This window comes from Mytilus galloprovincialis, chromosome 13, assembly GCF_965363235.1.
Source record: "Mytilus galloprovincialis chromosome 13, xbMytGall1.hap1.1, whole genome shotgun sequence".
In the NCBI taxonomy this organism is placed as follows: Eukaryota; Metazoa; Mollusca; class Bivalvia; order Mytilida; family Mytilidae; genus Mytilus; species Mytilus galloprovincialis.
In genome coordinates, this window is record NC_134850.1 from 25849508 (window position 1) to 25874647 (window position 25140).

At 31.0% G+C, this 25140-nt stretch overlaps 1 protein-coding gene and 1 long non-coding RNA gene across 2 annotated transcripts in view; both read left to right on the forward strand.

Moving 5' to 3' along the window:
- The window catches only part of LOC143057083 (uncharacterized), a 75765-nt gene that overhangs the window by 46302 nt on the left and 4323 nt on the right, over positions 1–25140 (forward strand). The window contains exons 11-15 of the mRNA XM_076230315.1: positions 1346–1434; positions 2761–2844; positions 4536–6701; positions 23410–23640; positions 24666–24862. Of these exons, the coding sequence (XP_076086430.1) occupies positions 1346–1434; positions 2761–2844; positions 4536–6701; positions 23410–23640; positions 24666–24862 (2767 nt within the window). The remainder of the gene's footprint in view (positions 1–1345; positions 1435–2760; positions 2845–4535; positions 6702–23409; positions 23641–24665; positions 24863–25140) is intronic.
- On the forward strand, positions 14329–21943 carry LOC143056566 (uncharacterized). Its single transcript, XR_012972405.1, has 3 exons — positions 14329–14483; positions 20175–20263; positions 21827–21943. It is a non-coding gene; the product is annotated as an uncharacterized LOC143056566 (long non-coding RNA).

Sequence of the window (25140 nt, forward strand, 5' to 3'; positions counted from 1 at the left end):
CCCTATAAAATAGCAGACCACCACCGAAGGCCACCAATGGGTCTTTAATGCAGCGAGAAAATCTGGCACCCGGAGTTTGTCCTCAGCTGGCCCCTAAATAGAATTGTGTATTAGTTCAGTAAATTTGGACGTCACAATAAACTCCAAAACATATAAATGAACTAAGATTAAAAAACATACAAGACCAACAAAGGCCAGAGGCTCCAAACTTGGGACAATGTGGCCGGATCTCAACCCTCCACCTATACCTCCAGTCAATGTAAATTAAAGAAACACTAATTAGCAATACTCAAAGTAAAATGCAGTTAAAAAGAAGTCTTAATCCAATGTCAGAATAGGCTACAAAGTTAACATAACTACAAACTAAGCAAAATGACAATGATACATAAATGAACAAAGGACTACAAGCAGTTACTGACATGTCAGCTTCAGACCTCAAGTAAACTAATTGAAAGATTATGTCTTCATCATATGAAAATAAAGTACAATCCCTCCCTTTAGGGGTTCAGTATCTTTCCATCATAAAATATATGAGAAGAACATAACCCGTATCATGCCAACAACTGGTTTTGAAATAATCATGTTTATTTCCGATGCAAAGAACTTATGAGTGAATCAATATTGATACCAAAATATGCAATCCTGAATGACTTAACAACAGTATCGTAACTATATCCTTTCCAAATAAGTCTGTTTAAAGCTTTGGATACCTTTTGCGGTAAATGTTGATATTTTTGTGCTTTGTCAAGAATATTACCATAAAATATTGGATGTGAAATACTTGAATGTATAAGATGTCTGCATGTCGATTTATATTTACGAATGATGTCCTTGTACCAATGATAGAATTTAGTAAATATTTTGTTTTGGTTTTGCCTACAGTCGACTGTAGTCATCTGTGAAACAAGAGAGTCATTAAATTTCTGCGTTTAGATATAGACCTTAACTCTTAGATACATTGATCATTGGATCTAAAAATTGCTGTCATACAAGTAAAAGAAATTTTGTGCTTTTTGCTCTTTTTTGTGAGAATTTTTAGGATTGGAAAAAGAAAACTTATCTCAACTCTCAAATGTTATTAGAAAATGCCTGTACAGTGTAGGACTTGACAGTTTTGCAAGATGTGCTCCATTACAATCATTTAAGGGTAGATCTACCAAACTATTAGCTAGTACACTATCAATGGAAATAATATTGCTATGTATTCTCCTTGCATGCAGTGGTTTTATACTAACAGTATTGCAAATATTTTGCATTTTATCATGTTTATCTGGTATACAGATTCAAGTTTTTTCTCAAATACTTCATAAATATAACCATATTCAAGTAATTTTATATATTTTAGGACGTTTAATTGGCAAGGCTGGAAAAACAATAGATGAGATCAAGAATAAATCAATGGTAAACAAAATTATCAGGCGAAATAAATCAGATGTAAGTTTATCAAGCATTCTTAATAAGCTGAAACTAACTATGTATTTATATTTTGGATATTGGACAAAAAAGGTATATATGACCAATTTCAAATTTTTATGTTCCGAGACCACATTCCTTCTGTGTCAGAAACTCCATAATTAATAATGTTGTGTGAAATTAAATAACAATCCAGCTTCAGGGATGTATTGCACACTAAAAAAAGATCCAAAGTAGATAGTTAAGAATAAATACAGCATCAAATTGTAATTTTGAAAATTATATATACTGTGGATTCATTTATTTTTGTGGGTACCAATTTTTTGTGGTTTGAGGAAAACTTGCATAATTGTGCATATTTAATTACATGGTTTTGACAAAATCTGCATACATTCCTTACGAAATTTGTAATTTATTGAACATTCAAATTCGTGGTTACCCTGTACTCACGAATTCCATGAAAATTGGTATCCAACGAATAATAATGTATCCACAGTACATATATAGTTTGAAGTTTGATCATCTATGGTGGCAAAATTTTTATTAAAAAAATCAATAAACAATCAGAAGATCAGGTAAAAAAATCCAAACCAATATTTAAAATAGAATAATAACACTGGTAATTTTTAAGGGAAGTTATAGAAAATGAAGTACTGTTATTCATTCAAGCCTCAATGTGTGTTCTGTTTGTTTTACACATATGATATTATAAAAAAGAAGATGTGGTATGATTGCCAATGAGACAATTCTCCACAAGAGACCAAAATGACAAAGAAATTAACAACTACAGGTCACCGTACGGCCTTTCAACAATGAGCAAAGCCATTACCGCATAGTCAGCTATAAAAGGCCCAGAAATGACAATGTAAAACAGTTTAAACGAGAAAACTAACAGCCTCATTTATTTTAAAAAATGAACCAAAAACAAATGACTGACCCGTGTAAAGAGAGAGCAATATCTCTTGCATGTTAAAGACACCCTTGTAGATTTCGAAAAAAGAGCAGGCTAATGCTGCTACATGGCAGCACTCTCACCCGCAAAAGTGGAAAGGGTTAATATAAGTTGCAAAACTTGTTTCCCAATCCACTAAAAATAAATATGTTTAAACTAAACTAAAATTGTGGATCAAACTTGTGATGGTTGTCAATAAATATTTTCAGGAGCATGTAAAAAACAATTTATTGAAAAGTAAGATCAGAAAAAGTGTCTGTCTACCTGCCAATGCTAACAAATGGCAGAATCACAGCACCAACAATGCTTTGATTATCCTTATGATGGTGCACTAGATATAAAAACATAACAATCGCATTCGATTAGTGGTTTAACATTTCCTTTATTTGTTTTAGGGTGTTATCTTCAAAATAATAGGAAATCCAGAATCCATAGAAACTGCAAAAGCTATGATAAACATCAAATTAGATGCTTTCAAGGTAAATATATTTGAATATTTTTTGCAAAAAAAGTATTATCAAAGAAGAAAATATAAATCAGTACAGTAAATCATTTTTATCATCCAAATGTCACAGTGAGGCCTGGCTATTATGCCAGTGAATAATTAATATTCCATTGTCAGGAGAGAGAGAGTTATTTTCTATGTAAATATAAGTATATATTGAGTATCTTACCTAAATTTGCACCCTTCAATTTAAGCTTTATTGTTGAATATGAAAAATAAGAAGATGTTGTATGATTGCCAATGAGACAACTCATCACAAGAGACAAAATTACACACAAATTAACAACTATAGGTCATCCTACGACCTTCAACAATGAGCAGGAACATCCATACAGGATGTGGCTGGGTTAAACATGTTAATGGGATCCCAACCTTTTATCCTTATCTGGGACAGTGGTTGAACAGTACACATGCCATAAGAAAAACTATTAAAATCAGTTGAAAAAGGTTAAAGTCTTCAGATGGATACACATAGAATTACATCTAACAAAAACACAGAGTAAACTTGGCAGGGTATTGTACATACTAACAACAAAAAGGTACAGATCTGAGAGTGCTTTTCAAAGCCAATAACAACAAATAAAACAAATCATGTATCTTCGACTTAATTATCAATCAATACACATCCATGGATTTAGTTAAAATAAGTCCTAAACAGTGAAATAAAAACATGACCTTGTGCAATGCCAAGATATAGGTATCAACAGATAGTAGATCCATGAATGTGCATATGTATATAACAATAATATTTAGTTTACTTATAACATAATCAATATTAATACCAAGAAAAACAATATTCAATGTTATAATTACAGTGTTGAATTGGTAACCTTTTTTATTTAAAGGATTATTTTAAGTTATAACTGTTACAGTTCAGATTTGATTTATTTAGAGTAAGTTCCTTTGGGTAAGTTTGAATGCAAATATATTTGCTGTAACTCATTTAAAGACTTCTTCTCTAAGTTGAAAGGACCATTTATAATTAGATAAAAACGTTTATGATAAGTTCCTTGATAGTAGTTAAGGAACTAGATAACAGTGCTGAATGATTAGTTGTAGAACACTTACTAGAGGCTGAGATGAGATGACATGTTACTGTTTTTTGTGTAGTGTAGGTAACCAATACATAGTAGGGACCTTCAAATGTTCAGAAGATCATGAAGATGCCTAAAAGCAGTGATATGACTTGACTGTAAGTGTTGCTCTCTGCCCATTGGATTTCAATCAAAATTCTAACCAAATTGCAATTTGTTTTATCAAACTTTGAATTGGTTAACTGATCAGAAATTTTTAACCAACTGCTGGGAAAAACCACAGCTAAATAAACTCATCATAGATACCAGAATAACAATTTTACATTTATGCCAGACGCATGTTTCTTCTACCAAGTACTCATCAGTGATGCTCCATTCAAAAAATGTTAAAAAGGCCAAATAAAGTACAAAGTTGAAGAGCATTGAGGACCAAAAATTCCTAAAAGTTTTGCCAAATACAGCTAAGGTAATCTCTTCCTGTGGTAGTAAAGCCTTAGCATTTAAAAAATTGAAAGTTTTGTTAACAGTTAATTAATTATTAACATATCAATGATAACTCAAGTCGACACAGAAGTGCTGACTACTGGGCTGGTGATATTAAAGTTTCCAGATTTTTTAATTTGTTTTTTAGAATATTTACTCTAGCAAAGAAGATGCTGAAAGAAATGAAGAATTGTCTGACAATGAAAATTCTTCTGATTTTATTGGCAGTGAACAATCAGAGCAAATGTATAGTGACAAGCACACACCAAACAGAGCAGAAATAAAAGATAACGGAGGTAGATTCCAAGGAGGTCAAAGGATAAGAAATAATTGCCAACAAGCTGAAAGCACAGAAAATCTGACAACATCAAATATAATTCATCAAAAAGTTAGAACTACTGAAAATAATGATAGATCTATCAGTGATTCTGAAACACAAGAATTACTTGCAGATTCTGAGAATCTATCAGATGACACACATTCCTGTGTTGCAACCAAGAGTGCAGTTTACCGACAACCAAATAAAGGTAAAGGGAATGGTGATAGGTATACAGCAAGAAAAAAGGGTAGTGGTGGAGGTGGAATAAGACATACAGGAAAGCAGAAAGATGGAGATAATGTGTCAGATGAGGATCGAAGTCCACATTTTGCTGATACTGAAACAAGGTCAGAGGATTTGTCATTTCCTAAATGTATAGAAGACCCAACCAATAGAAAACATCAAGGTAAGATTGGAAAAATTCAAGGTTATGAGGAGGATGATGAACGGATGCAACTGAATGATGGTAGTCTTTCACAATCTTCTGGAAAGTCTATTTCAAAATCTAGGAAAACAAATGTTGAGAGAATTAGAAGATATTCCAATTCTTCAGTCAGAAGAAGTGATGACAGAGAGAGAAAAGGAAGTAGGATAACAGGAGGATGGGGAAAAGTGCATCATCAACAAAAACATCAATTTCCAGATGGTTCAGATGAGAATATAAATTCAGATGTAGAAATAAAAGAAATTGAGTACTCCAACTCATCCAGTGGTTTTGATGAAAAGTTTTCAACAATTGAAGATGTTACAAAATCTCTAGGAAAATGTAATACCTTACTGGAAGATACACCAAAGGTTAAAATACAGACTGATAAAAGTAAAGAAATGAAAGAGAAAAAACTTATGGAAGAAGAATTAGACAAAATTAACGAAATGGAAGTGCTTGAATTTTTAGTTCAGGTATGTCAGGGTGGTTGTAGCTTTGAAACTTTTTGTTGTGTAGCTTATGAATTATTTTATCCCTGTATACGAATAGAAGAATGGTTCAACAAAAGATCTAAAAGATTTCATCTTTACAGAGATGGCAGAAAAATTGTTTACATTGGTTCTTACTACAAAGACCTGAATATTTGCAAGCACTTTTTCAACCCTTCAAAACCAACATTTTGTGAAAATGACAACTGTAACGCTTTCCATGTTTGCAGAAATTTTGTGAGAGGAAATTGTAGAAGACAAAATTGCAGCTTCCCTCATGACTTAGCCTCACCTCAAAATGTTAAAATCAAAGAAAAATATGGACTTGAAAATTTTGCAGACTCAGATATAATTGTCTTACTGAACTGGAAACTTCCCAGATTATGCCACCATTATATATATGAACATGGTGGTTGTAAAGAAACTGAGAATAAACATGAGGCCTGTCCATATCTTCATTACTGTAAAAGTTATTTCTTTGGGAAATGTGACAGAGGAGATAATTGTAGGTATAACCACTCATTATCAGATTCCCATAATAAGTGGGTGTTAACATCTTGTCATTTAGCCAATCATAAGGAAGATAACTTGAAAAGAATGATTTATGTGCCTCCTAATTTGGAGAACCTCAAAGAACAGGCAAATACAGAATCAAAAGTGGATGACTTTTCAAGACAAGAAACCTTCAGATATACCACCAATCAATGTCAGACAGATCAGAGAGGTGGGTTTAAACATCTTTCAACATCAGAGTTCAAATTTATTGGAAAGCAAGCTGCATTACAAGAAAAAATGGGAGTAAAATTATCAATGGTTAGATACAGTGATTCTGTAGTTACTGAGGATACCCCAGAATCAGATGATAGTCTTTTGGCAGAGGCTGCTGGGAAAAAACACATCTGTTTAGCATTGACCAAGAAAGATTGTCCAAGCTCTGTATGTTCAGATTTACACTTACAGAATGGTGTTCCATACTTATGGCAGGTAAAAATGGAGGCAGAATGGGTGTCATTTCTACCAAAGGACAACTTTAAAATAGAAAATGCCTATTGCTCACTTGAACAGAATGTACAGATTAAGGTTAGTACGTGCTAGACTTAGTGTCATATTTATTAGTCCCTTACCGAAGAAATGGAAGGGGACTTGAGGTTTGAACTCCTTCTGTTTGTATGTCTATCTTTCTGTCTGCAAATCAGTTTTCCAAACTTTTTTTTTCCTGCTTGAAGGTATTGATTTGATATTTGGTTTATTGTTTTATCATAATAAGTTACAGGTAAAGTTCAATTTTCACAATTTTAGCCTTTCTCTTTGTTTAGTTAAAGCCCTCTCCCTAGAATTACATTTTTGATGAAATACTTATTAATGAGTAAATTTATTTTCAAAGGGAAACTACTTATTTTTTTTTAAAGATTTTTAGAAGACAAAATGATATTTTTGAGTTTTTCCTTTTTTTGTTCATAAATTTGTTTGAAGAATTTAGTGGTAGGTTTGTTTGCCATCCTTGGACACATTGATGTGATAATTTGTATATATTTTATCATGACATTAGTTACAAATTAATTTGCATTATGTTGTTCCGGTCTGAGGATTGTGTGCAGAGTTAATATGGTCACTTAAATAATTGGCTTTCTACAGTTTTTTATACGCCCGTCAAAATTTTGACGGGACGTATTATGGTATACAAATGTACGGTGTCCGTCTGTCTGTCCGTCCGTCTGTCTGTCTGTCCGTCTGTCCGTCCGTCTGTCTGTCCGGCGTAAATATGTCGCACCGTAACTTGAGAACGACTTATCTAAATTTCATGAAACTTAATATAGTTGTTTTTATGATGGTCAAATGATCTGTATACTTTTTGGTGAAAATAAGATTTAAACTTTTTGAGTTACGGCACTTTGTAACTAAAACAGGGGTGTGTTTTTTTTTCACATGTCGCACCGTATCTCAAAAACGATTCTTGATTATTGCTTAAAACTTTACACACTTCTTAGTTATATTAATCTTAATATCTGTATACTTTTTGGTGATGATTCAAAATTTCATTTTTAAGTTATTGAGTATTTTGTAAAAAAGGAGGAGGGTTTTTTACATGTCGCGCCGTATCTCAAAAACGATTTATGATTATTGCTTAAAACTTTACAAACTTTTTTGTTATATTAATCTAAAGATCTGTATACTTTTTGGTGATGATTCAAAATTTCATTTTTGAGTTGTTGAGTATTTTGTAAAAAAGGGGGAGGGGGTTTTTACATGTCGTGCTGTATCTCAAAAACGATTTATGATTATTGCTTAAAACTTTACACACTTCTTTTTTATATTAATCTAAAGATCTGTATACTTTTTGGTGATGATTCAAAATTTTATTTTTGAGTTATTGAGTATTTTGTAAAAAAGGGGAGGGATTTTTTTACATGTCGCGCTGTATCTCAAAAACAATTTATGATTATTGCTTGAAACTGTACACACTTCTTTGTTATATTAATCTAAAGATCTGTATACTTTTTGGTTTGATTCAAAATTTTATTTTAGTGATATTTGTAAAAAAAAAAAACAGGGTGGGGGGGGTTTCACATGTCCCGCTGTGTCTCAAAAGCAATAAATGGTAATTGCTTAAAACTTTCTCAGAAACTATTTATGATTATTGCATACAACTTCCACACAAGACGTCGGGCGTATCATGCGCTCATGGCGCAGCTGTTTATTTTGTCATACATGTACTTGTAGATTTTGACTTGATATTTTAATGTAGTTTACACCATTACAAGTTTAAGTTGAAGGTAGAATTTCATTCTAATGCAATGAATTTTTATAAAAGGAAGGGGACTTTGTTTTGCTATGCAATTCTCATAAAATGCTTGATTAAAACCAAATTAATAACTTAATGTAGATCATTGACATTTAGCTAATTTTTTATTTTAACATGTTATGTATTAGGTCGATTTTTAAATTTGTAATTTTAAACTCTTGAATCAACAAACAAAATATATCCTTTACAATCAAAACATTTAGCAATACCTGTTGAAAACTATCAGGCTTTACTTATGTGACTTTACTATTAGTGTTTTTCCTTACTACAAATCTGTTTAATTTTTCCAAAAATCTTCTGTTCTGAAACTACCATGAGACCAAGTTAAATGAAACTTGGCCACATTCATATATGAAAATATTGTGTCCAATTTTGCCAATCAACAAGGTTTACATGGCTTAAAAAAATAGAACATGTGGTAAAAATGCAAATTTTGTCTATTATTTTGAAAACCACTGTATGATAGAAAAAATGTGATGGGGACAGAAATGTTTAGAATATTGTGATTTACATCAAAAATGTCAGACAAATACTTATAAATCATGTAGGTCAGCAGTAATATTGCCATAATACATGTAATATGACAATTTTTTTTATGGCCCCGCAACGAAGTTGTCGGTGCCATTTAGTTTTACCCTTGTCCATAATTCTGTAATTCAGAAATTCTGTAATTCCGTTATTCCGTTATTCCGTCATTCCGCAACAAACCATTATACAGAGTTTTTTTCTAAACGCCTTCAGATTTTGGGCTGATTTTTAGTATGTGAGTCAACCATGATGAGTTACAGATCAAGTTTCAGTTTCGTTCCGATTTGCTAGTTTTTGTCGAAATTACAGGCTTTGGACTCTGATAAATTGTTGAAAATCACAGTTATATGTACATGATGTATTTTTTCCTAAACACTTTCAGATATTTATTGGGATGATTTTTGCCATGTGAGTCAACCAAGATGAGTTACAGATCAAGTTAAAGTTTTTTCCGCTCGGCTAAATTTTTCCCAAATTACAGGCTGTGATAAATTGTTGAAAATCACAGTTATACAGACTTTTTTCTAAACGCTTTCAAATATTGGGCTGATTTTTGGTATGTGAGCTAACCATGATTGAGTTACAGATCATGTTTAAGTTTCCTTCCGCTCCGCTAATTTTTGACAAAATTAAAGGTTTACAACTTTCAAAATTGTTGAAAATCACAGTTGTACAGATCAAGTCTAAATTTTGTTCCGCTCCGCTAATTTTTGCTGTAATTTAGGGCTTTGGACTTTGATAAATTGTTGAAAATCACAGTTATACAGACCTTTTTTCTAAATGCTTACAGATATTGGCCTGATTTTTGGTGTGTGAGCTAACCATGATTGAGTTACAGATCTGACATGTTTAAGTTTCCTTCCGCTCCGCTATTTTTTGACAAAATTAAAGGTTTACAACTTTGAAAATTGTTGAAAATCACAGTTGTACAGACTGTTTTTCTATACGCCTCCTGATTTTGAAAGGGCCCAAATTCGCACTATAACTTTAGTTTAAGTGAATAGAAATCTATGAAATTTTGACACAAGGTTTATGACCACAAAAGGACGGTTGGGATTGATTTTTGGAGTTTTGGTTCCAACAGTTTCGGAATTAAGGGCCAAAAAAAGGGCCCAAATAAGCATTATTCTTGGTTTTCGCACAATAACTTTAGTATTAGTAAATAGAAATCTATGAAATTTAAACACAAGGTTTATAACCATAAAAGGAAGGTTGGGTTTGATTTTGGGAGTTTTGGTTCCAACAGTTTAGGAATAAGGGGCCCAAAGGGTCCAAAATTGAACTTTGTGTGATTTCATCAAAAATTGAATAATGGGGGTTCTTTGATATGCCGAATCTAACTATGTATGTAGATTCTTAATTTTTGGTCCCGTTTTCAAATTGGTCTACATTAAGGTCCAAAGGGTCCAAAATTAAACTTTAGTTTGATTTTAACAAAAATTGAATCCTTGGGGTTCTTTGATATGCTGAATCTAAAAATGTACTTAGATTTTTAATTATTGGCCTAGTTTTCAAGTTGGTCCAAATGGGGGTCCAAAACTAAACTTTGTTTGATTTCATCAAAAATTGAATAAATGGGTTCTTTGATATGCCAAATCTAACTGTATGTAGATTCTTAATTTTTGGTCCAGTTTTCAAATTGGTGTACATTAAGGTCCAAAGGGTCCAAAATTAAAATAAGTTTGATTTTAACAAAAATTAAATTCTTGGGCTTATTTGATATGCTTTATCTAAACATGTACTTTGATTTTTGATTATGGGCCCAGTTTTCAAGTTGGTCCAAATCAGGATTCCATATCAAGTATTGTGCAATACATGTAGCAAGAAATTTTCAATTGCACAGTATTGCACAATAGCAAGAAATATCTAATTGCACAATATTGTGCAATAGCAATTAATTTTCAATTGGAGTTATCTTTCTTTGTATAGAATAGTAGTTGATAATATATGTTGGAAATTTGCCAGACATGACTATGATGTCATTTTCTATTTTTATTTGCCAATAACTTTATGTAAATAACTTCATTGGAAATTTCCGAATATAAAATGTTGCTGATGAATTTTTTTTTTATTGTTTTATACAATAAACAATGTATATTCACTTTTACTACCAACCAATCTTTTCCATGCAGTGATAACAAGCACTTTATTTTACATTTTAATATTTTATGATGTATTTAAAAGAGTAGTTATTGATGCAAACTCCATCAGAAATTTGAATTGATATCAGTTTTGGAAAAAGGGAAACAGGGATGTGAAAAAGTGAGAAAAAAAAAATGGGGGGGGGGGGTAAATTTTTCTCATTTCAGATTTCATAAATAAAAAGAAAATTTCTTCAAACATTTTTTTGAGAGGATTAATATTCAACAGCAAAGTAAATTGCTCAAAGGCAAAAAAAATTTTTTAAGTTCATTAGACCACATTCATTCTGTGTCAGAAACCTATGCTGTGTCAACTATTTAATTTTAGATTTAAATAAGTTTGAAGAAGAAATCTTTAATTGATTTGTAAAATCTTGACATTTGTTTTGTGTAAAAAAAACCATGTAATGTCAAAAATTTGTTCACAATCCAAATTCAGAGCTGTATCACGCTCGAATGTTTTGTCCATACTTCCCCGAACTGTTCAGGGGTCGACCTCTGCGGTCGTATAAAGCTGCGCCCTGCGGAGCACCTGGTTTACATTATATTAGATCTTTGTCTAATTAGTGATCATACCACATCTTCATTTTCTCAAATAGTAATGAAAGAAGGACAAATAAAGTTCAAATTAAAAAAAATACATTAAGCTGCCTATGTGTCCACCATATAACTCCTCTTGAATTTAAGGTGGCTTTATTATAGGTTTCGAAATATTATTTCAGATGAGGTTGAGGTTGGAAACATCAATGTTCCATTTATGCATTGCTATTAGGTAGTAAATATCAGTTATTTTGTTGTGTTTTTGAAATATTGTCTTTATATAATTGTTTCCAAGATTTGAGTTATTTAGGTGATAATGCCATTGATTTTCCCCTATTTGTCTTTGTTAAAATTGCACTTTTCAAAAAATTGGGAAGATATATTTTTTTTCAAATGAATAAATGCTTGGCAGGAGTTAAGCTTTATCCTATCCAGTACTATAGACAAAATTTCATATAACATTTTATTGCATATAAGAAAATAATAATCACTGGAACTTAACCAATCAGTTGTTCCCTTTGTTTTAACTTGTGTATAAGCTTAAGTATTAACCATGTATTACTAACCACATGTTTCCAAAATATTCTATAGAAACACCAAATAAAAAAATAATACGCTTTGAAACACTCAAGTTATATATTTATAACCCAGACATTTTTTACTGCTATGAAATGTAGGATTGATTTCAACTGAGAGCAGAATAAAAAAGGAAAAAACCAATTTTCCTCTTTTTTCACTCTTAATTCTGACAAGTGCAATTAGAGGCCAAATTGGGACCAGAACGTAATAAATTTATTCTATAACCCATGTATTTGAGAAAAAATCATGAAAAACAAAGACAACTCTGTTATATTAGTATTTATTTGTTACATTTCAAAATAAATTTATACTGAATTCTACACTTGGCTGTCCATTTTTAGTCAACTCTCTGTAAAGGATACAACATAGAATAAATTTATTCTAAATGCATGGTGCTTACTGTGTATGATCATGTATAAAATAAATTTATTATATAGAGCCATAATATCTATTATTAGTGCGAAAAAATCATAGAATAAATTTATTCTTCATTCAATGTCATTTATGATTATGATAATATTTATCTGTATGGTGAGGCTGAGACGCAGAATAAATTTATTCTACATTCAATGCGATTTCGGTTTATAATAATATATAAAATACATTTATTTTGAAGTAATAACTTTGTAAGAAGACATGCCACTCTGCCAAGACACATTATTCTAACTTCAATCGTAACAGTCTTCAAATGCTTTCATTACATATAAACGAATGTTTTCTTAACCTTCATTATTTGTTTGGTAGGAGCAATGTAACATATACTATCATGGAAAAGCCATTCTTTTTTTTTTACGGAAAGCAGGAACAATAAGCTAATATAAAAAAGAAGATGTGGTATGATTGCCAATGAGACAACAATCTACAAAAGACCAAAATGACACAGACATCAACAACTATAGGTCACCGTACGGCCTTCAACAATGAGCAAAGCCCACACCGCACAGTCAGCTATAATAGGCCCCGATAAGACAATGTAAAACAATTCAAACGAGAAAACTAACGGCCTTATTTATGTAAAAAATATGAACGAAAAATATGTAACACATAAACAAACGACAACCACTGAATTACAGGCTCCTGACTTGGGACATGCACATACATAAATAATGTGGCGGGGTTAAACATGTTTCTCTCACAAGCAAAAAACCTTTAACTGTAAGTCTACAGTGCAGACGTCAACACAAAAAAAAAAAACAGCATGCAAATATATATATGGAGGATAAGTATACCATTATTTACACATCAGACTGTACTTATTATATTATAACTTTGGATACACCAAACTAGGTACTTCATATCTGAGTAACAGGCAGTATACGCCCTCAATTTTATAGAATTTGTTCATAACTATTTGTATCATTTGTATTCATCTGTCAAATGTGTGTGTTCTACAAGGATCAGCAGTCCTTACCCTTTCATTTGATATCTATATAACTTACAAAAAATTATTCTGCATATAATAAAGTTTGTTTTAAATTGTTTTTGCAAACTATTTCGCTCTGGCTGTTGCTAGTGGTCGTCTTACATTTGCAGTGTGGTGAGATCCTTTTTGTTGCATGTTGAAGGTTTAATGTGACTTTGAGCAATTAAAGCGCGTTCCTTTGCTTATTTTGTGTACGTGTTTTATAATGTGCTTATATTCATTTTGTGTCACGGATCGATACCCTATATTCTTTTGTTTTTCTATGGAATAAATGTTCCTATACAAAAAATAAAATATTGGTGTATTCAAAACTTCGATTTTTTTTAATAACGTAAATGATTTTTAATTTTAAGAACTAAACGAAAAAGATAATTGTAATATAAAATCTTACGATTCTTTCTTCAAACACGATTTGTTATCATATGCTAATTACCCATATCATATTTTAATGACCACATACTGTAGCCATCGTGATCATATAAACCTAATAAATTATAAACATCCGAATGTAAAATTTCGCACGATAGATAATGACAAACAAACGACGGAAATTACATAATAAATTCACAGCGTGTGCATTTGACTCTATCTTAATATATTTGTCAGTACATAGATAACCCTAATAATCCAGTCTTTATATTACGATCACTTCGATCACTCCATGAACCATTTCCTCGAGAAAAGTAGTGGATTGGGGGCGCTGAATTATTCGAGTTAGTACATGGAGGAAAGGTCTGTTTCGAATGTTATTCAAAGATTAGGAGCGACGATTCAATGTCCGTTTGTGTATTGTATTTGTCGTGGTTGAAACGGCACCAGGAACATATCAGGATAGACAACAGAAGTTTGTAAGTATTTATTTTATGTATTTATATATTAACATAGATATTATAAGCCTTTCATGCCTTCTGTTGACAAATTTTCATAACTATGCACTGTTTTAGTAGACCACAGATGTCCTTTTCGAACTAAAAGAACCTCCCTGAAAAAACACACCTCAGTCGAATCTTTCTTCTCAAATGAATGCCCGAATGGTCATCAAATTAATACTTGTTATGGGCAGGCATTTTCGAATAATTTTTAAAAAAATGTATTAATTCTGACTGCAAGGAATTTTAAATGGTAATTAATATACATTGTATCTCGAGGGAATGTACACACTTTAACAACAGTAAATTTTTCATAAATTTTATATAAAATAGTAAAAGTGTAGCATATATATCATGTGTATTAACAATGATTAACGATTAAACTCTGGAAGAAATATAGTCCAGCATGAATACAAATTAAAGGGTCCTTTCAGGGAAAAAAATTCTCAGAAAGGTATCTCTTTCTTCAGAGGTTTATATGAAACGTTGATGTCTGTTGTGCAGTGATTTGGGTTTTTTTTTCGCCTGTCCCGTACGAAATAAGTAGTAGGATTCCACCTAGACACTAGTAGGAATGAAGTAGGAATCCACCTAGATTAAAAGATTCCATATAAAACGTAGACGGACATGGAAAATGAACAAAAGTCTGACTGGATTTTTTAATATTCCTACTTCAAAAATCCTACTACCTAGGTGGAATTGTTAAAGTCTGTATAGATTTTTTTCTGTTTTGAAAATCTGATTTGATTATTTATTTTCCTACTACATGTTTAAGATTCCTACCAGAATTAATTTATAAATTCCTACCAGAAAATCTTTCTACCTGGAAAGTTATCTTGAACTGGATTCCTGTTTGCTAATGACACATATTTTGCAATGTTAAATGCAAGCAAGTTCCAGTTCACAAATTCAAAAATTGGAGGGGAAAGATTGAAAAGTTGTGTTGGAATACAATGCTGCAAGCTAGGGTCACACAACGTAACAATATAGAAATGTAAGAAAATATGGCAAGACTTAAGGTAATTCTTATACATTCAAGATGATTTTATTTTTTATCTGCCTGCCAAAAATATTTAGTAATCAATTAATAATTCATTAATAGTGCATAATCTTACTCATTATTTGTTCTTTAAACTAATGTAGATCTACATGTTGATGTATAACACTTTCTATAGCTTGCATATATTGCATGCAGTTTCCTTAAAAATTTCAAAAGTCCATTTTCTTAAAAAGGAATTGATTCCATGAATTTCCTTTGTTGTTGAGATTCAAACTTATCATTGACCCAGTTGTGTATTTTTGAATATACACTTACAATGTACATTTTGTATATTTTTAGATTCCTGCCAGAAAATATTTTTTTCTGGGTGGAATTTTGAGAAATTCCTACCCGGTTTTCTAGTAGGAATTTTATTTTCCTACCAAATTATTCCTGCTAATTTGCATATTTCTGGTAGGAATATACAAAATTCCTACTAAGAAATTCCTGCTAATTTAAATTTTTCGGCTATTTTCCGTGTGGATTCCTACTACTGTCTGACTAGAATATCACTCTTTTCTGGTAGGAATTCAAAGCAATTTTCCTACTATAATCCGTGTACATTCCATACGGATTGTTTCATACAGGGTATGCGAGATATGGCATGGTAGGTATTGCAACCAAGCAATGGCGGCGACGATGGTGTACACTATTTGTTTGAAGCATTATATTTTATAAGTTAGACAATCTAAATGCTTCATACCTTATGTTACGAAATTTCCGTCTGTCATACAGTACGGGTAGGGACTTATTTTTATGGATGTCTTAATCCGTCTAGTCGGATATGAATAATCGGACATTTTTATGGTAGGTAGTATGGTCATTAATCAACAAATACAGGTGTGAATGGTCCTTTCATCTTAATCCGTGTTGCTAGAATTACGGTTCACTGATTTCAGAATCAGGTTACCTGTAATTTTAATCTCTTAGTCACTTTATTGATTATATTAGTTCTACATCGTATTTGACATAAAATATTTTTATAGGTGAAGTACTGGAGAAAACTTTGTTTTAATAAAAATAGCCTATTTTTGTTAATTATGGTTTTTATATTTCAACTGCTATTTATTTTCTTTGTTCCTAAAAATTATATTTATTTTTTGTTCCTTTTCGTTTTTTTTTTTTTTTTTTTGTTGTATCTTTTTCTTATTTGTTTGCATAATTTTTTACACATATATATTTTTACATGTATTCTATTTCTTGAAGCTTGCGGTTATTTTTGTTTTACTGATTTATTTTCCACGTAAATCCATTGATTAGCAGAATACTGTATCAAGTCAGAGACATATAAATAGTATACATGTCTCTGATCAAGTGCTGCTGCATACGTTTTAGTTTGACGCGGTCACATGCAAAATATTTCTATAATTTGTATTTAATACTCAGTCTGTGTTTGGTCAGTTCCGAGATAAAAATAATTACAGTGAGCAATACTTGTATATTATTAGTAGCTTGATGATTCTTTGTAGTTTTTACTTTTTACTGTAAACAAATATTGTCCGAAAGTTGGAGATGCACAAATAGAACGCAAATAATAACACTAGAAGAAAATATTGATTCTTCCCGGGCCTAAGTTTATTTTAAGATTTCCGTGTTTGTTCATTATGCTAAATTAATATAATTGATCTGCATTTGGGGTTAGGGGATCAAGGGGCCCGGATCTCGAAATCCCAAGGTCCCTAATTTAAATAAATTTAAATCCCGACATCGCGAAAAAAGAATTCCCAGATCTCGAAAGGGTTAATCCCGAAATCCCGAACTTAATTGCACAATATTAATTTACGCACAATCCATGTAAAAAAGGAAACTTTTATGTTATATTTTTTATAGCAATCTAAAAGAAAAAATTGCCGTGAAAAGACAATTTCATGATACACATATCAGTGATCAACAGCGTACGTGTGCACGTGGTTGAACTTTAACTTGACTTCACTCGCAATAATATTGAATGCTAATAAAAGATATTAAAGATCGATTTTGTCCACTGCACGAGATTTTTATATGGCGGGAAATGTCGTAACAGTAAACACAGGTGACCTTACTTGAACGACCGTGGGAAAATCCATTCATGATTAAATTTGATGTGGAATGATTGACAGTATTGTGCTTTAGTTTTGGGGCTCTTGATCGATTTACCAGAATAGAAATTTAATCGATTTACATACATGTATAATCAAAACAAAATTTAGTCTTCTTTAACTTTTTTTTGTTTAATATTTATCAGTCATTTCCCGGATTCCCATTTAAATAATCTATTTGGAGACCTCCTTTAAACTTCGGAAATAATACAACATCGATTTCAAAAAATCATACGGACTACGCGAGCTTTAGTATGACTAGAAGTACGTCGAAAAAGTAATGACAGCTGATCACGACTAGTACGACTAGCCTTCAACCCCATTGGGGTATAAATGTGCATTTATTCAATAAACTATATATAAGGTTAAACTTTAATTTTCGTGTATCGATTTGATACAATTTGTAAAATATATATAACACCGGCCATTTTCATAAAAAATTTCAGACATGAAAATAGAAAGGCATTATCTCGAGTGTCGACAATTTAAAAAAATAAATTAAAATGATCTCGGCGGTATAAATATTGTATTAAAAGAAACCAATTGTTTGACTTTCAAAGAGATTAACAGGAAATATGTCAAAATAGAAAGCACGAGTGATCTGTCTGACCAAAATGTTTCACTTGCGAGAAATGATTGACAGGTGTGAATAGATGTAGAGGCTCCTACGGGGAATGTTGTATCAGAAGGAAAATAACTTAATTTACAATGCCTATACATATTTTATAAATACGATATGTTGGCCTTATACTTAAAATTGAGTTTCTAATAATAACATATAAAGGAACAGGACGTTAAAAGGAGGAAATAATATAACCATCAACAAAAACTCGTATAGTTTACGGGATTGAAGTCTCAACAATTTGATTTAAACTTCTATTGAAAACAGTCTTGGTTGTTATTAGGCTTATTATTTTGAATTAGATGAAATATTTACGTTTTACAATTACAAATACAAAATAGTTTATTGGCACAATACTATTGAAATAATTGGCAATACAATATATTGTTAAAAATCGTCTTTATTTCTTTTTCAAATTATAAAAAAAATAAAAGTATAGTTAATTTTAATTTTCATTCTTATATTTAATTTTAATTTTAAGTCTTATATTTAATTTTAATTTTAAGTCTTATATTTAATTTTAATTTTTATTCTTTCTCTTTAAATACAAAACAATATTTTACATTTATCTATCCTCCATAAATACTAATATATCTGTACAGGTAAAATTTAATTCTAATCAAGCTGGTACAGATTGATTTACGACCTTCCACTTGGATATTGCACAGCAGGTGTTTATTACACTGGGACAACTGTCCGACCAGTCTGACATCTAGACGGATTAAGGCATACATAAAAATAAGTCCCTACCCGTACTGTATGTCATTGTCCCGGCAACCTCATTTTCATGGTTCAGTAACTGCTTGATACATTTTGTTTTGTTAAATGAAAAACTCACTTATTATGAGTAATATGATAACTTTGTTTGGTATATAGGTTCCTAGCAACATTTACATGTTCATCAGCTAGGTACATGTAGGGTTAACCTGACCTCGACCTTATTCCATGGATCAGTTATCAAAAATAAAGTAACTTAAGCAAGACCGTATCTAGATACTATAACTAGTAAGTCATTTATATTTGGTGTATGGATTATTGAAATGATTGTAAGGTGTACATATCCACTCGACAGGTTCCGTCTGACCTTGGCCTCAATTTCATGGTTCATTGGCCAATGTATAGTGTTTGTGGTTTGATCTATTACTCAGATACTAAAGTAGTAAGACCACTATATAGGGTGTATCATGTATGGAATCATTGTCAGCTGGAAATGTCCGTCTGACAGGTCTCAATTGACTTCGACTTCATTTTTATGGTTCATTGGACAATTTTTAGTTGTGTCATACATTGTAGTTATGCATTGATAAAGTTAAGTATACCTGATAATTGTACTAAAGACTTTCAATATGATTTCAATAATAAGTAAGACAAAGGCGAGACATTTGCACTCATATTTTGGTAATAAAATGTGTAAAGTGTTGACTAAAGTACATGTACCTAAATTTCAATATATTTTTGTATCAGAGTGCTGAACGCGCATCTTTAACGTTTTGAGAGGGAAATGAATATTTTGTTGAAGGGAGAATGTGTTGGGTACATTACTCACATTTTTACCTGAAGAAGCTGCTGTTCCTTTTGGAACATGTCTTACTTGTTTTCTGGTATGTTAAATGGGATAGGTAAAAGTATTGTTAACACCATTCCTGTGTTTTGTTTAAGACTTAATGAAACCTGATTTTAAATGTTATTTGTGTATTCAGTTCGCTGTCTCCTAGGCATAAACGACTCATCTGTTTTAAGACTCTATGATTGATTGATTGATTGATTGATTGATCATGACTGGCTGAATGTCCAATGGCAAATATTACATGCATATTCAGGAAGTTGGGAATGATACATGCCAATCCTGATAAAAATAAAGAAATATGCCTGAAGAAAAACAATAACAGAGTAAGTGTTCCTGCATTTTAAACTTCAAATATTTCTTGTAGAGTGAGAAAACTGTTATGAAACACCAGCAAAAGAGACTAGATTGTTATTCAGTCCTGACTTATTCAGTGTCTCTGAAGATGAAGATTAGGTATGTAATACCGAGGTTTTAATTTAATAGATTGTTGACTTTTAAATTGTAAAAGTTTAATGAGTTACTGTAAGTTAATCCATTTATTGTATAAATTAAAATTCAATAATTACTGTTCAAGTGCATAGCATAGCCATCTTTATCTTGCTGTATCCAGAGGCAATAGATATAAGATGTGGTATAGGTGCCAATGACATGAATGAGACAACTCTCCATCCAAGTCACAATTTATAAGAGTAAATCATTATAGGTCAAAGTACGGACTTCAACACAGAGGAAGACTATTATTAATTACAATAAAGAGAGTGAATAATATTATATATAACAGTCAGGATTCTACTTCGTCAAAATTATCTCCCCATTACGCCAGTTGATTTTCACAATCGTAGAAACGGAAGCCATTGTAGGGATGACGCGCTACCAATTTTGCTCTTGGAAACCGATAAATTTATTCATATTGCACCATTACGATCCTTATATATCAGTTGTATTTTTAAAGACAAATGTATCAACTAGCTAATGAGCATCAGTTAATAATCTTGTCTGCATTGATTCAACTTAAAACTATTGTCTGATCGGTTGTCAGGTGGAATTTTCGAAAATTCATAAACATTTAAAAAAATTCTAAATAAATATTTCGTGGAAGGGCAGACTAGATTTTTTTAGTGTATGAAGACTATAAACTCTAGTTATCACACACAAAAAATTGGAATTTTTCGAAGATATGCATTTTCATCATCCAACTTGAAAGACTGTCGTCAAGTACTTGCAGTACAAAAAATAGCTATTCGAACACACCTTCTCTGATTTTGTGACTCATTAGATAGGTATTTCACTTGACCTATAAATTTCATCTTTTAGTACTGTGATTTTTTTGTGTTATAACGTCAACCTGTAGCTTTAATGTATAAAAATGATAAAATTTGAAGCGAGACGATGTATGAAATATTCTTGCTTTGTACGATATCAAGACAAAATACTCAACTCAAACACGCCCTAACATAAAACGGTGCACTCGATTTTCTCTTTTCGATACAATTGTTACCCATTTTTGGAGTTTTTTCTTCAGTCACATAATGGAAGGGCAGACACGAAAATTACTGAAGTAATAGATTGATATGGTTTCCGTCCGTGGTATTTTTTTCAAAAAAATCGGAGGTTATGCATTTTTGTCATCCAACTTGAAAGATACCCATGTCGTCGACTTGATATCTAATTGTTCTGCTTAACTATGAACTAGATAAATTGAAAACTTATGCAAATGGTGTTTTTAAAATAAAACACCTCGTAATTGAGAAGAAAATTGCAATTTTGTTTGTTTCTATTAACTTTTAAAAATTTTGTCACTATAGTAAACAATACAGTAAACATTTATCGCCTTCTCTAACAAAGAGCTTCGATTCTTTTGTTCTATTTCAACCTGGTGTCCGACTGATAAGCAAAATGGACATCATAAGTAAGATTAAAAGAAAGACAGACAATTTCTTTATCAAAGATTATAAATTTTGGTATGGTTACTAAAAATATTTGAAATTGTTTTGAATTTGTCGTTATTTCTTTCAGATCAGGCCTATCCAGAAGCAAGAAAAAAGACAATTTTTAGCACGTGCATCTACAGAGAGAGACATGTTTTAAAAAACAGATATATTTTCAATTTAAGAAAAACCTGTTGAACTTTTACTATTTCTTATCTGTTTATTTTACATTTATATATTGATATTTTTTTTTTTTTTTTAAATTGCTGCACAGTATTTCTATTCAGTCCCACATAACAAAATCAGCTGAAGAAATTGATGTTTTCATATTTCAAGGGAGTGTCCTTTTTCATTGTTGATAGCAGATATATGCATTGTCTTAAGTTGGGTTTATAAACAGTCACATCGCAACTTCAAATAAAATACATTTTTATAAATCTTACATGTAAATGACATGAAAGATAGAAAATTATATAGGAACACATTTTTTCTGACCTAAATGTATTTTCAAGGTAAAATTATGTGAACATATCAAATATTATCAAACACACCGCTGGTTTAAAATAAAATTATTCTATGTAGCCTAAACAAATCATACAGATCTGTGTATTTCTTTCCTAAACAAATTTTATATATTTTTATAACCAGAATAAATTTATCCTGTGTCTTAGCCTTAACATAATTACTGTACTATCCAAATAAATTTATTTTATATATCATAATACTTTTAATCCACATTGAATGTAGAATAAGTTTATTCTGTGTCTCCACCTTAATATAATAACTGTACTTTCAGAATAAATTTATTTTATATATTATTATACAAGACAAAAATCACATTGAACATAGAATAATTTTATTCTGTTCCCAACCTCACCATACAGATTACTTAAATTACTTTCAAAATAAATTTATTTTATATATTATTATAATCATAAATCACATTAAATGTAGAATAAATGTATTCTATGATTTTCTAGAACTAATAATAGATATTAAGGCTCCATATAATAAATTTATTTTATAAATGATCATATACATAAAGCACCATGCATTTAGAATAAATTTATTCTATTTTGCATCCTTTACAGAGAGTTGACTAAAAATGGACAGCTAAGTGTAGAATTCAGTATAAATTTATTTTGAAATGTAACAAATAAAGTCTAATATAACAGAATCGTCTTTGTTTTTCATGATTTTTTCTCAAATACATGGGTTATAGAATAAATTTATTACGTTCTGGTCCAAATTTAGCCTCTAATTGCACTTGTCAGAAATTAGAGTGAAAAAAGAGGAAAATTGGTTTTTTCCTTTTTTATTCTGCTCTCAGTTTTTCCTAAAACTGTTTAATACAAGGTTAAACATTTTTTTTTACCCTTTTGAGTATGCAACTGGGTGTAACTTAATACTATGATTTGGTGTTATTACACCTAAAAAAATTAATAGAACATATTCTTTTGTAAATGAATACCAAGAATTTTCCATAACAGGGTTTTTAAAGCTTGGCCCCAAAATTCATTTATAGACCGGAGTTAGGCAGAACATACACCTGATTATACTGTTTTACTGTGAGGTAAACTGTTAAGCAAACATTTCATCAAACCTTTAGTTAGAATAGTACTGTATTCTATGTATTTTGTTAATTACCTCTATGAAAAAAAATCTTCACAGGACATTGTCTATTCTGGAAACATATGTACAGTTGATATAAGCTTTGAGATCATTGATGAACATATGTATGGGAATGTTTGTGATGACACTGCTAGTGCTACTAATAGGGTTGATGTTAGACGTCTTAGCACTCCTTCATTTGGTGAGAGATATCTATCAGTGGATAGTTACCTGACACAATGGAGATGGTACTGGAAGAATGATCATGATGTGTGGTTATTATTTGATACAGTAAGTTATTGTATCTGCTCTATAGGATCTCTATGCAAGTGTTTATATGCTTTGTTTATATATATTAATATTATATTTTCTAAGCAAGTGAGTACGAGCCATATATAGCTTCTTGATAAATGACACCATTAAGCTTCAATTGGAAATACCTTACCTTGATTAACATCTTCTTTGGCTTTATAGATATTTTGATATGAGCGTCGATCACTGATGAGTCTTATGTAGATGAAACGCGCGTCTGGCGTACTTAATTATAATCCTGGTACCTTTGATAACTATTCTACCTCTTTTTTTTAAGAAGAAAAGAATATATGCATATATATTAAAATCGTTAGCTTGCATCATTGTAATGCCATACCATTATGAAATTGTTGGTTTTTTTTTCCTTCAACGGATATTCTTGACTATTGCTTAGAGTTCTTCAATGGTCAGTAGGATCACTCACATATTTTAGTACTTAGAAAATTCAGTCAACCTAAGTTTATCTTTTTTCAATCTACCAGTTAAAATAATCCTTATTGTTAAAGGTAGTATATTCTTTTCCATCAGGTCAGATGTTAACTGACACATTTTGTAAATTAAGAAATTATTGCGTGCATTTATTTATTGCGATTTTTTCATTTAAGATTAAAAAGCCATTTTGTTTTTTTGTGAGATTAAGAAAAATCCTGTTTTATTTATTTAAAAATTTCAAAATGAGAGTTTAAATTATTGTGATTATTATGACGTTACCCTGTCACATTTTTTCGCAGTAATAAAAACATTGCAATAATTTTTAAATTTGCAGTAGTGGATGATTTTGATGACTCTCTTTCTTTTCCTCTAGTACATTATGTAGTAATTGTTTTTGAACTTGGTCATGATCAAATAATGCAGATTAGGCAAAAGCCATTAAAATACAATTTTGAAAGAAATCTACATTTTATTAACATTAACATTTTTAAGTATCTATAAGATTAACTAGTTGGTTATCCTTTGAATTCTATTGCTAATATCAAAATTATTTTAAGCATTCTTTATTCTAGGATTTACAGATTTATACTTTGGAGGTGAAATATATGAATCAACAGAGAACATACTTATTCTCAAGAGAAAACTATGAACAAAAGTATCGTTTATCCTTCAGTTCAATGAAACAGGTCAATATAGAATATGGAACAACAAGAGAGATCATGAGACGTCCATTATTTGTTTCCAAGGAGGACATTCAAAAGAAAAATCAGTGAGTCATAGTCATTGTATCAAAATGAGATTAATATAACCTAATTAATTAAAAATGACAATTTACCACAAATGGTAAAAAGTGAAAGTTGTATAACATTAAACTATAGAGCCCAGCAACCTCTTTGACTGTATCAAGCTGCACTTTGCAGGGCATTTCATTTTATTTTTTAAACCAGATACTGTGAATAAGCATATAAGGGATTCTTTGAAATTCAATCTCAAGGATTAAGTTTATAGAGGGATTGCAATTTCAACCTCTAGGGTTTGGGCTATGCA